Raw genomic sequence first — 13,282 nt, 5'->3', positions numbered from 1 at the left:
TTTTCAAATAGCAGATATTTTATAAAGAGAAATAAGTCACTATTTTAACCAACTTTTTAGAATTCTTAAACGAATTGCAGCCATTTTCGCCAACAGAACAAAATCAGTCTAATGTAAGAAAGTTTTCCTTTTTTTTTTTTTTTTGTTATTTACTCTTCAATCACTATCATGGTCATCTTTCAGTTCCTAGTTCAGTTCTAGTTCAGTTCTAGTTCAGTTCTAGTTCAGTTCTAGTTCAGTTCTAGTTCAGTTCTAGTTCAGTTCTAGTTCAGTTCTAGTTCAGTTCTAGTTCAGTTCTAGTTCAGTTCTAGTTCAGTTCTAGTTCAGTTCTAGTTCAGTTCTAGTTCAGTTCTAGTCAGTTCTAGTTAGTTCTAGTTCAGTTCTAGTTCAGTTCTAGTCAGTTCTAGTTCAGTTCTAGTTCAGTTCTAGTTCAGTTCTAGTTCAGTTCTAGTTCAGTTCTAGTTCAGTTCTAGTTCAGTTCTAGTTCAGTTCTAGTTCAGTTCTAGTTCAGTTCTAGTTCAGTTCTAGTTCAGTTCTAGTTCAGTTCTAGTTCAGTTCTAGTTCAGTTCTAGTTCAGTTCTAGTTCAGTTCTAGTTCAGTTCTAGTTCAGTTCTAGTTTTCAGTTCTAGTTCAGTTCTAGTTCAGTTCTAGTTCAGTCTAGTTCAGTTCTAGTTCAGTTCTAGTTCAGTTCTAGTTCAGTTCTAGTTCAGTTCTAGTCATTTCTAGTTCTAGTTCAGTCTCAGTTCTAGTTCAGTTCTAGTTCAGTTCTAGTTCAGTTCTAGTTCAGTTCTAGTTCAGTTCTAGTTCAGTTCTAGTTCAGTTCTAGTTCAGTTCTAGTTCAGTTCTAGTTCAGTTCTAGTTCAGTTCTAGTTCAGTTCTAGTTCAGTTCTAGTTCAGTTCTAGTTCAGTTCTAGTTCAGTTCTAGTTCAGTTCTAGTTCAGTTCTAGTTCAGTTCTAGTTCAGTTCTAGTTCAGTTCTAGTTCAGTTCTAGTTCAGTTCTAGTTCAGTTCTAGTTCAGTTCTAGTTCAGTTCTAGTTCAGTTCTAGTTCAGTTCTAGTTCAGTTCTAGTTCAGTTCTAGTTCAGTTCTAGTTCAGTTCTAGTTCAGTTCTAGTTCAGTTCTAGTTCAGTTCTAGTTCAGTTCAGTTCAGTTCTAGTTCAGTTCTAGTTCAGTTCTAGTTCAGTTCTAGTTCAGTTCTAGTTCAGTTCTAGTTCAGTTCTAGTTCAGTTCTAGTTCAGTTCTAGTTCAGTTCTAGTCAGTTCTAGTTCAGTTCTAGTTCAGTTCTAGTTCAGTTCTAGTTCAGTTCTAGTTCAGTTCTAGTCAGTTCTAGTTAGTTCTAGTTCAGTTCTAGTTCAGTTCTAGTTCAGTTCTAGTTCAATTCTAGTTCAATTCTAGTTCAGTTCTAGTTCAGTTCTAGTTCAGTTCTAGTTCAGTTCTAGTTCAGTTCTAGTTCAGTTCTAGTTCAATTCTAGTTCAGTTCTCGTTCAGTTCTAGTTCAGTTCTAGTTCAGTACCACTATGTTTCGGCACTATCGTGCGTATGATCAATATTTAATTCAATACCTACAGTCCATATAAAGTATACGCCTGCGGTTGTAACACTTAAAACTATGCTATGAAATTTATACGTTTTTAGTATTTTTAAAATAAAATTCTATAAGGTGGTATGATATAAACTGTTCCTCAGATATCTTTATTGAATAATCAGTGAAAATTTTATGATATCTGAACCTATTGTGAAGATGTTGTATATATTTCTGTGAGTGAATGTGTATGTAATAATAGTCGGCGTATGTGTGTGGATCTCTGTACATATATTTCGGTAAATGTGCCTCTTGGTCTCCGTGTACATAATGTGCTTGTTGTATAAATTATATTATAGTTGCTCATACGCACAGTTGCGCATTTTAAGTCATTATTTTTAAACTCTACAACACACACACATAAAAAAGCAAACACTTCTTTTTTCAATTTATTTATATTTATGTAGATTTTTTTTTCATCTACTGGACCATTTTGTGGTTTATAAATTTATTTTATTTTCATTATTTCACATGCTTTTTTTAAAGCCATTCCATTTCCTCGGCATCTTCCTCTGTACTTTTGTAACATTTACTGAAATGAAATGAAATAAATTTAATGATAGACAGTTGGCGGAAAAGGGAAATGTAAAAATGTGTTTTATTTGTTTATAGGGATGTATGTATGTATGTGTGTGTATTTGAAAGTATGCATATGTATGTATTTTTTTTACTTATCATATTATAAAATACTAGATTTACTCTCTCAATACACAGAGACTCAACACAACAATGAGTATTGTCATCAGCGTCATTTTCATCATCGTCATCATCATCAGCAGCAACAACATCCTCATTGTCCTCGTTGTGTTTTATCGTTTTCGTCGTTGCTGCTGTTGTTATTGTTATTGTTTGCAATATTTGTTAATGTTGCTATTGTTGTCGTTGTTGCCCACTTTTACGCAGGCTGTTGAATTGTATTTCTTTTAATTAATTTTTGTTTACTGTTGTTTTGTGTTGTACAAGTTTATGTTCGGTTTTTTTGTTATTGTACGTTTGCATTTACATTATTAAATTTATTGGAAAATGGGCGTTAATAAGAAATCTCCATAAATATAAATGAAAAACCAATTTAATTCATGTAGCCAAGGAAAGGTTTAAGGTTTATGCCAGAAGAATGCAATGTAGTTTAAAATATGTTTTATTTATTATTATTTTTTTTAAATAAAATTTTTATATAATGTAGTTATAAATTATAAATATATAGGGCAGGTATCTTATTGAATGTTAAATTTATTAAGATTTTTCTAAACTTTTACTATAAGGCGTAATCTATCTATCTTCTATATATATAAAGAGTGGCGTTACTGACTGACTGATTCATAATCGCACAGCCCAAACGGCTGAACCTAGAATCATGAAATTTTGACAGTAGATATGTTTTTGGAAATTTGTATATTTAGGGTTAAAAAGGGTAAACAACGGGTAAAACAGTTTTCCTTAATTATATTACACAATATTAGTGAAACTAGAAAACTTTTAAATGCACCTGTATCTACTCTTAAAATAAGCAGATGGGTGTCTGGTACTTTTTTCAAATTCGTACTTTTAAGGGGTGAAAATTTGTAAGAAAAGTGATTTTGGTACCTTTTGTGGTCCTTTATAACATTTTAACTAATAAACATAATACAATTTTTGTAAATATTTTGAATATATCTTCCAAAATTATGAGACACCTGTTTCGTACTTTTTTAAAATTCGGTACTTTTTGGGTGTAAAAGGGAGAAAACTATATTTTTGGTACTTTTTTTTAGCACATTAAGAAACCTTTTTCGATTTGTTGACGTATACCCATTAAATTACGCACTAACTGTGTAATATTTACTGAACCAAAATATTTGGTATTTCATTGGGGAAAAAAGTACCAAAAAGGGGAAAAACGGGAAATTTAATTTATTCAAAATCATTAAGCCAATTTTTATCAAATTCGAAAAAATAGTTAATTTATTCATACAAAATATGCTATTGGTATTTATAGGACCAAATTCCGGTAAATTGTTTGGTACTTTTTGAAAACAAATTTTTTTTTGGAACAAATAATGCAGATTTGAATAGTTGGAGTTTTATCTGTGATATATACATAGATTTAAACAAGGAGTATTTAGTAAACTTAATTCTCGAAAAATTGTATTTCTAGGCGAAAGTGGGAAAATGGTACCCCTTTTATTAGTAATTTCCAAAAAGATAGAATTTATTCTACTTTTGGTACTTTTTCTTTTTTTCAAATAATACACTTTGTATGTTCTATAATATGAATACAAAACACATGATTTTTAAACATACATATTAAGGGAATTGCGAGGAATCTACGACCAAGTACCTTAGGTCAATATCCACAAAATATGTAATAATAGTCTAAATATCTGTTGGTGTAAGAATATATAAAAATTTCATTAAATTCATTACAAAAATTACAAGATTCCAAGAATATTTTTTTGAATTATTTGTGTGATATATCATATAAGCTAGTCTATGGTTAAAAATGAATAGTTGGCCAGTTTTTTTTTTTAAGATTTTTATGAAAAAAATATAAATGTTACTTAAAATACTAAAGGAATAAAAATTCTAGGGTGATGCCGCTTATTACGTACATAGATGTAACGTTTTTAAAATCTGAAACAGGCAAGATTTTTTAATTAAAGACGGTTCATATACTCAAGTAACTAAACTGTCATATCCAAATTTCACATTTTAAACCTTATTAATGGGTTAATGTATCATTAACAAACTTTTTCATATGTTGCTTAATTCTTAATTTGTACATGAGGCGTATGATTAATATTTAACTTAGTGTGAAGTGTCCATATAAAGTATACGTTCAGGGTTAATAGCGCCTGATAATAATGTATTGTTAAATTTATTAAATTTAACACTTGTAATTTGTTATCTTATTAAAGTAAACATTACGAAGTCTAATTTTAGAATAGAAATAAAATGTTGCAGCTCAGAAGGTAGTTATTGCACTATATGACAAAAATAAATACCTGGGAAGATATACTATTTTTCTGAAAGTTGGATATGAGTAGAACAAAAATATGTTTTTGAAATTTGCCAAAAACCTTCCAAATCTTGAGTTACGGGTAAAAACTGGTTTTTTGTACCTTTAAGCACTTATAAGTCAGTAACTTAGTTGAATCTGAAACAATATTAAGTTTCTCTACGAAGCTGAGACCTTTATAATGACATACATATATAACATTTAAGTAATCTGGAGGGATACATATGTGTAAATTTCATCAGCGAACATATTTTTTATTTTAGTTTTGCACCGTTGACCAAGTTTGGAGATGTTTTTGAAAGTATTTTTTCTTTATTTTCTTTTCCTTAATGCAAAATTGTTAAAAAACTGATTTTCTGAAGGATGCTTTATATGGAGGATAGAGTTAAATATGGGACAATCCTCGAAAATTTTGGTAAAAGGATTTATGTTTATATAAATGTTATTTATGCTGAATTACCTCATGATATTAATATTAAGAAGAGAATTTTACAGTTCGTATTGTCTAAAGAATCAGCAATATCACTAAAGATTACAGCAAACTAATTTATATAGATTTAGTTGGGAATCCATTTTCAATAGGATTCATCCCTGGAATAAAAGAAAATAATGTATCAAAATTGCGAGTTGCCGATTTACATGGATGGTCAGACAGACGGATATGAATGATTTTTGGATTTTCGTAAAAATTGCCATAAATGTCCATTACCGATTAATATTTTCCTTATTTTTTTTAGAAAATAATCATATATTAGCGATAAATATTGAAAAACAAAATATAAAATAAAAAACATCAACATACATATATATAACTAAACATCAATTCTTCAGAAAATCCTGCAGGTCAATCGCACACTTCATCGTACCAATGAAAATTTCAAAAAGTTTTTAACAAATAAAAATATAGAAATAAAATTTTTAATATTTTAAGTCGAGGCTTCTAGCTTATAATTATTCAAACAATTTAGGAGCTTATTCTTAAATATTATTAACTTTAAACAATGAAAACAGTTCTTAATATTCATGTTGACACTTATTATACCCTACACCACTATAGTGGGAAGGGTATTATGCGTTTGTAACATCCAAAAATATGGGTCCAACACCCACCTTAAAGTATACCTATCCGCACAGAATTACTTTCTGAGTCCATTTAGCTATGTACGTCTGTCCATCCATCTGTCTGTCCATCTGTCCATCCATCTGTCTGTCCATCTGTCCATCCATCTGTCTATCCATCTGTCTGTCCATCTGTACGTACATCTGTCTGTCCATCCGTCCGTCCGTCTATCTGTCCATCTGTGTGTCCATATAACCTTGTGTGCACGCTACAGGTCGCAATTTTCAACATAATTTGATGAAATTTGGCTCATAATCTTCTTTTAATTTTTTATTAAACGTTTTATTGGAAATTTTTTAAAATATGTTTTTTCTGTACAGTATTCTATTAAAATTTTTATTTATAAGATTATATTAGGACATTAAGAAATTTAAACAGAATAATTAAGCGAAATATAATTATATTTTTAAAGGATTTAATTAGTTAAAATATGAAATCATTTATCATATTATAAGGTCTTTTTAGGAAATATCTCATCCAAATAAGTTATCTTAGTTAAGTTTATTATAGAAATTAAAAAAAATCTTCTTAGGCTACTATCTAGCTAAACTAACACTAAACTCTACATATATTTTATATTTATTTTTCAAAAAAATTAAACTATTTTAATAAAACTAAAGAAAATATCTATAAAAAAATTAAAATCCTACAAATTCTCCACAATTTCAAATGAGTTACTAAAACTAAAAAATAACTAAATAATAAAATTTTATTTAATACAAAATATATAAACACCACTAATACTTAAACACAATAACAGCAACTAAATAATTAGTCTACACAAAACAACAAAATTTTAACAAAAAACATAAAAACTCCCTTAATATTCCTTGCTATTGAAAAAAAAAATAATACTTTATAAAAAAATTTCATACAAAAACGAAAATTTTAATTAATTTATTTTATATATTTTTTCATTTTTTTATATATATTTCCTTTCCACCCCCAATAAAAACAACAACAACAAAATAAATTGTTAACAAACAAAAACAAATCTCAAAACTTCCTGTGCAAAACCAACTTTGTGTGTGTGTGTATGTGTTGTAAACTGTGTGTGACCTGTGACCCCTTCACAACAACAATAAAAAAACACAATCAACCAAACAACCAACCAAACCAACAACCCCACATCCTTCACCTATGAAATATCTAAACATGTGTGTATTTGTGTGTCTTCAAAACAAATTTACCACGCCCACGCCCCTGACATGTATTAACATGCCCTCACTCTATCTCTTTTTGTAAATCTAAACCTCGTAACGTTTGATCAGGTAAAATTGGTGGTGTTTCAGCAACTAGTTCTGGTGTTGTTGTTGGTGGTGTATTAACGCCCGGCGACTTACAGATTCATGCAAATGTAAGAGAAAATTTCTTTAAATTGTTTTTAAATTTTTATTATTTTTTAATTATTATTTTATAACTATATAAATGGAATTACTAACCACAAATCAAAAACTGAAATGAAAATTATTTCCTTGGAATGTCATATCAATGTGATCTTTGCGTTCTATATATATATTTTTTTTTTAATTTCTTACAAACTCTTCCTGGCACAAATATGTATATTTTTTTGTTTATCAAAATCTACACTTTGCTTTTCTTGGGAAAATTTATTTGTATTTTATTTATATTTATAATTATTGTGTATGTGTTTGTGTATAAAAAAAAAACTTCAAGGTGTTGGTTTTTGCTTCCCAATAAAAAAGTTTTTTTTAAATATTTTTTTTTATTCCAAAACAAAAAAATCTTAAGAATTGATGTTGTTTCTCTAGTCTTTAACTCTACTACTCTAAGTATTTGTCTTGTCTTGCCTGTTCAAGCCGTTTTTATACACTTTTATCCCTACAAAACTATCCAACTACACCTTCACACTAAATTTTTTCTATTTTTACTCAATTTCTTATAATTTTTTCCCCTAAACTCAACAAATCCTTTTAATACTTATTTTTTTTAACTTTTAAGTATTAAGAAAAAAAACTATAAATTCAACTAAATATTGTAAATTTTTGCTATGAAAATGTGGAAAATTTGCATGGATATCGTAATGCTGTTTTAAACGACTCAATTCAAATTAAAACTATAAAAACTTTTTTCTACACCAAAATGAAAACAATTCAATATTCACCCACAATAACACACACAGTTAACACAAAGTTTTTTTTTTTTAATTTTAAGTAATTTTTACAAAAAAACAAGATTTTTTTCACAACAACACCAAAAACACTCAAAACAAATTCGTCATAAACACTAAGTTATTTTTATCTTAAAAAAAGTGAAACACAAATTTTGAAAAACTTTCTTTATTTTAGGCCACAGGTTAAGTATGCAATCGTTTTTTTTTAAGAGTTAAGTTAAACGAAATAAAACATATTAAGGGTATTCACTTAATCTAGGTTACAGGGCGTAAGGGGTACTTGGTGGAGGAGGGGACTTGAAGGCGGACGGCGAGTGGTAGAGAGTAAAAGAAAAGTAGTAGGGACGTGTGGTAGGGGCAAGAAGCTGTGAAAAAACGAACGAACGAAACGAACGTAAACGAAACGAACGAACTGAACGAACTAACGAATCGTAACGAACGAACAGTAACGAACGAACGAACGTAACTATACGAACGATACGAACTACTCGAACGAACGAACGAAGAACGAACGAACGAACGAACGAGAACGAACGAAGAACGAACGAACGAACGAACGAACGAACGAACGAACGAACGAACGAACGAACGAACGAACGAACGAACGAACGAACGAACGAAAAGAAACGAACGAACGAGAACGAACGAACGAACGAACGAACGAACGAACGAACGAACGAACGAACGAACGAACGAAACGAACGAACGAACGAACGAACGAAACGAACGAACGAACGAACGACGACGAACGAACGAACGAACGAACGAAGAACGAACGAACGAAACGAAACGAACGAACGAACGAACGAACGAACGAACGAACGAACGAACGAACGAACGAACGAAACGAACGAACGACGAACGAACGAACGAACGAACGAACGAACGAACGAAAGAACGAACGAACGAACGAACGAACGAACGAACGAACGAACGAACGAACGAACGAACGAACGAACGAACGAACGAACGAAAGAACGAACGAAAACGAACGAACGAACGAACGAACGAACGAACGAACGAACGAACGAACGAACGAACGAACGAACGAACGAACGAACGAAGAACGAACGAACGAACGAACGAACGAACAACGAACGAACGACGAACGAACGAACGACGAACGAACGAACGACGAACGAACGAACGAACGAACGAACGAACGAACGAACGAACGAACGAACGAACGAACGAACGAACGAACGAACGAACGAACGAACGAACGAACGAACGAACGAACGAACGAACGAACGAACGAACGAACGAACGAACGAACGAACGAACTAACGAACGAACGAACGACGAACGAACGAACGAACGAACGAACGAACGAACGAACGAACGAACGAACTAACGAACGAACGAACGAACGAACGAACGAACGAACACGAACGAACGAACGTAACGAACGAACGAACGAACGAACGAAAGAACGAACGAACGAACGAACGAACGAACGAACGAACGAACGAACGAACGAACGAACGAACGAAACGAACGAACGACGAACGAACGAACGAACGAACGAACGAACGAACGAACGAACGAACGAACGAACGAACGAACGAACTAACGAACGAAACGAACGAACGAACGAACGAAACGAACGAACGAACGAACGAACGAACTAACTAACAACAAGAACGAACTAACAATAACGAACTAACGAACTAACTAACTAACTAACTAACGAACGAACTAACTAAAACAACTAACTAACAACGAACTAACTAACTAACACTAACTAACGAACTAACAACTAACTAACTAACTAACAACTAACTAACGAACTAACTAAACTAACTAACTAACTAACGAATAACTAACTAACTAACTAACTAACTAACTAACTAACTAACTAACTAACTAAACTAACTAACTAACTAACTAACTAACTAACTAACTAATTGGTAGTTTCAATAAGCTTTAAAAAAACTAACTAACTAACTAACTAACTAACTAACTAACTAACTAACTAACACTAACTAACTAACTAACTAACTAACTAACTAACTAACTAACTAACTAACTAACTAACTAACTAACTAACTAACTAACTAACTAACTAACTAACTAACTAACTAACTAACTAACTAACTAACTAACTAACTAACTAGAAAGTACCAACCAGCAATTCGGTCGGACTGCCACGAACTATCTATTTAACCCAACCTAGCCTAGCTGACTAGCTATTTTAACATGTGCTTGTCCTACCAGTAAGTCAATCGTCACTCGAAGAATACGAAGATACAGACAAAAAGCTTAAGTTTCTTTAAATGTCCACTCTTTAGCATACTTTCTATTTCGGATATATTAACACTTTGTCAATGTGCTGGGAATTTTGCAAAAAAAAGCTTTCACACATAGAAAAGTTGATATACATGTGAAACTAGGGTACATATTTAGCAAGTTTTTTTTAAGCTTCCATTTCTTTTTTAATCCTACAGGATTAAAATCATAATGAATTGAAATAAATAATATTATTTTGAAGCAGAAATTCTCGGCTGTATTTAATATTAACACCAAATTGTTAATGTAAATTTAGAATTCCATCTTTTAAAATCGTATGTCCTTTATTTAAGGTCCTTTAACAGAGACTTAAGAGCTGATTATGAAAAACTGAGTACATAGAGTTAATACAAATGGTTCTGTTTTTTCATGTGTGAAAATTACTGTTGGACGGTGTAAAATTTGTGTATCCATAAACATTTTATAAATGATTTAAATCTTACAACTGCCACAGAAAATCATCATGATCATGCACAATTGGTAGGATTTGACTTTAAGAAGGGTTTCGGTTTGAGACTCTACAGGATAAGACGATATTGGACGTAAGACTGGTAATTCTATTGTTGATAAACTCACGAAACAAAGAAATAGACCTAATGACTAGAAATTAATTGATCAAAACTCAGATAAGTCAACATCATAAAGTTATTCAAATAGATCTTAGATGACTCTGACTGAAAATTAAAATAATAAACAACGATCGTAATGCTTTGTAATTGCGCAACAATACCAGGGTTGAGATAGGGTGTAACAAGAGCAAATCATTATAAAAAGGATACTATCTAAAGTCAATAATAATTTATTTTCATAAATTTTTTAATGTCCGAAATATCAAATAATTTCAAAACTAAAAAATGTCGCAGTATGGCGTTTTTTATAATGTTTTAAAAACAACTAAAATTTTAAAGGAAAAACAAGGAATTATCTAAATGTAGATTAAACAGATAAAAATAGGAAATATCTAAATTTCTTTGAAAATCATCTAAACCTAAGCTAAAATTTTGAAACAAATATAACATTTTGGACATTACAAAATAATGCAATATTTCATCGTAACTACTTACACAAATACTCTAACATATTTAAGCATAAAACAAAACATTTTTTTATATATAAAATTTCCAACAATTTGTATTTGTATAAAACTCCTTAAATATCCCAAATATATAAATCCCATCAAAACTCAAACAGCCTAATAAATTCAATAAAAAATACCAAGAGAGGATGTATACCAATAACCTGAAACCAATAGAGTACCAAAATAAAAACCCTTGTAATAAAATGTCTATGCCCCCAACAAAAATAAAATAAACAATTGAAATTGTTATGAATTTTCCAACAACAGAAACTACTATCATTTTCTTGTGTTCAACTCTTGAAAATCTTGCAGCATCTTTGCGTGTGGAACCCTGGCGCCAGCAACGAAGTCTTAACGAACGTGATCTTTTAAGTGTAAGCAATTCATATGCCTCGGACTACCATCGATTGTCGTCTAGCAATCGTTTGTATTCATCAGCAGATCGTGATCGTTACGATTTGCATCGTGAAAGACTGGAAAAATATCCTTTAACACGTACAGCACGCTTGGATGTACAACAGCGTAATACATTTAATCGCTCTAATCACGATCGGCAAACCGTGGGTCTAAGTACGGGCCTTGAAGGCGGTCGAGTTGCAGGAGGAGGTCTTAGTGGTGGTAGTGAGACATTTTATGGTGTTAGAAGAGCTCCACCCTTGGCTACTGCTGCCTCCAGAGGTGTGGCCGGTAGCAACTATACGCACAACCATAAACAGCCACAAATCGTTATAGGCGATACTGGACATACATTGGCTTCTAAAGCCTCATCAAACGCCACATCTCTATATGAACGTTATATAGGCGGTAGTGCAACTATGGCATCATTAACGGGATCAACAGCTGAAGGGGCCACCACACGTAGTTTAAGTCGTGAACGTAGCTTGGTAGATGGTTATCTAGATGAATTTCCCAGTCCTGGCTCAACACTATCGAACAAAGCTCAAGATTCACGTCGCTTTACGGAACGTAGAATAAAAAAGACAGTACGTTTTGATGCACACGACGATGAAGATCCATTAGTGCCAGGCCTAACGTCTCTACCGCCGGTCACCACCATTTTACCTTCGACGGCGGTGGATGTGGGCGTGGCCACAATATTGACCAGCGCCAAATTGGGCGCCACAAACACTGCCACTAATAATAGTAGTTTAAGTGACAATGCCAATAACTGGTCTCGTCAGTGGGACAGTGAGCGGCAGGGAAGTCAAGATTCTGCCACCAAGGATTCGGGTATTGATACCAGCAGTACCTTTACCAGTAGTGAAGATTCCAATCGTGGTGATGGCCTTAAGGTAGTTAAAAATAAAAACAACAACATGAAATTGAACGCTTGATAAAATTTGAAATGCAAAAATATTTTGAGTGAAAATTTAAAAATACTATTTAACACGTTTGTAGTGTGTACTCTGTGTCTTCTAAAGGATCTTTTACACTCTGTTTGTGTTGAGTTTGTATTTAAAATTTTTCTTTAGTTTTTATTTCCTTTTTGGGTTTTTTTATTGTTCTATTAAACAACTTATGTGATAACGTCCAATTTAACAGAAAGCAAACAAAAAAAGATTTGAACAGATTTACAACTGACTTTTGTAAAATATTTAAAATTTCTCCCCCCACCCCAAAAAATAACTCAAAAGTTAAAATTTGTTTATAATTCGATTCAAACAAAAAACTGAAACCTTTTGCGGTTTGTATATAAAACTACCTATTACTTAATATTTCCATATATATAAACTACAATAACTCTATATACAATACCTACACTTACATACCTATAACCACTTTATATATAAACACTTTACTAAACATTTATTTATTTAAAATTATTTACTTTTTTCAAAAACATACATTCATAACATTTAGCCAATAAACAAAAATATCAATTACCTTTTTTGTGCTGAAAATGAAATTGAAATTGAAATACAATCACCATATATTTTTTTTTATTAATTTTTAGTTCAAATCAACTCTGGTTTTTAAAATGCTTTAATTGTTGTCAATATGTTGCATGTTATATTATTGTTATTATTATTTTGCCTCACACATTTTATTCCCCACAAAAAACTGCACAATTTATTGTAAATAAAA

General features: G+C 31.5%; 1 protein-coding gene across 9 annotated transcripts in view; it reads left to right on the top strand.

Moving 5' to 3' along the window:
* LOC119601591 overlaps positions 1–13,282 on the top strand; it is a 113,178-nt gene that overhangs the window by 48,996 nt on the left and 50,900 nt on the right. For 8 of the 9 annotated variants that reach the window (XM_037952607.1, XM_037952614.1, XM_037952610.1 and 5 more), the window contains exon 5: positions 11,510–12,489. In XM_037952607.1, coding sequence (XP_037808535.1) covers positions 11,510–12,489 — 980 coding nt within the window. Of the gene's footprint in view, positions 1–6,967; positions 7,054–11,509; positions 12,490–13,282 lie in introns of all 9 variants that reach the window. The other variant, XM_037952613.1, reaches the window with a different exon arrangement.

The sequence above is a fragment of the Lucilia sericata genome, unplaced genomic scaffold, assembly GCF_015586225.1.
Source record: "Lucilia sericata isolate MDLA Ls3-8-SP2 unplaced genomic scaffold, ASM1558622v1 Contig000176F_arrow, whole genome shotgun sequence".
NCBI classification, from domain to species: domain Eukaryota; kingdom Metazoa; phylum Arthropoda; class Insecta; order Diptera; family Calliphoridae; genus Lucilia; species Lucilia sericata.
This window is presented reverse-complemented; position numbering and strand designations above follow the sequence as displayed.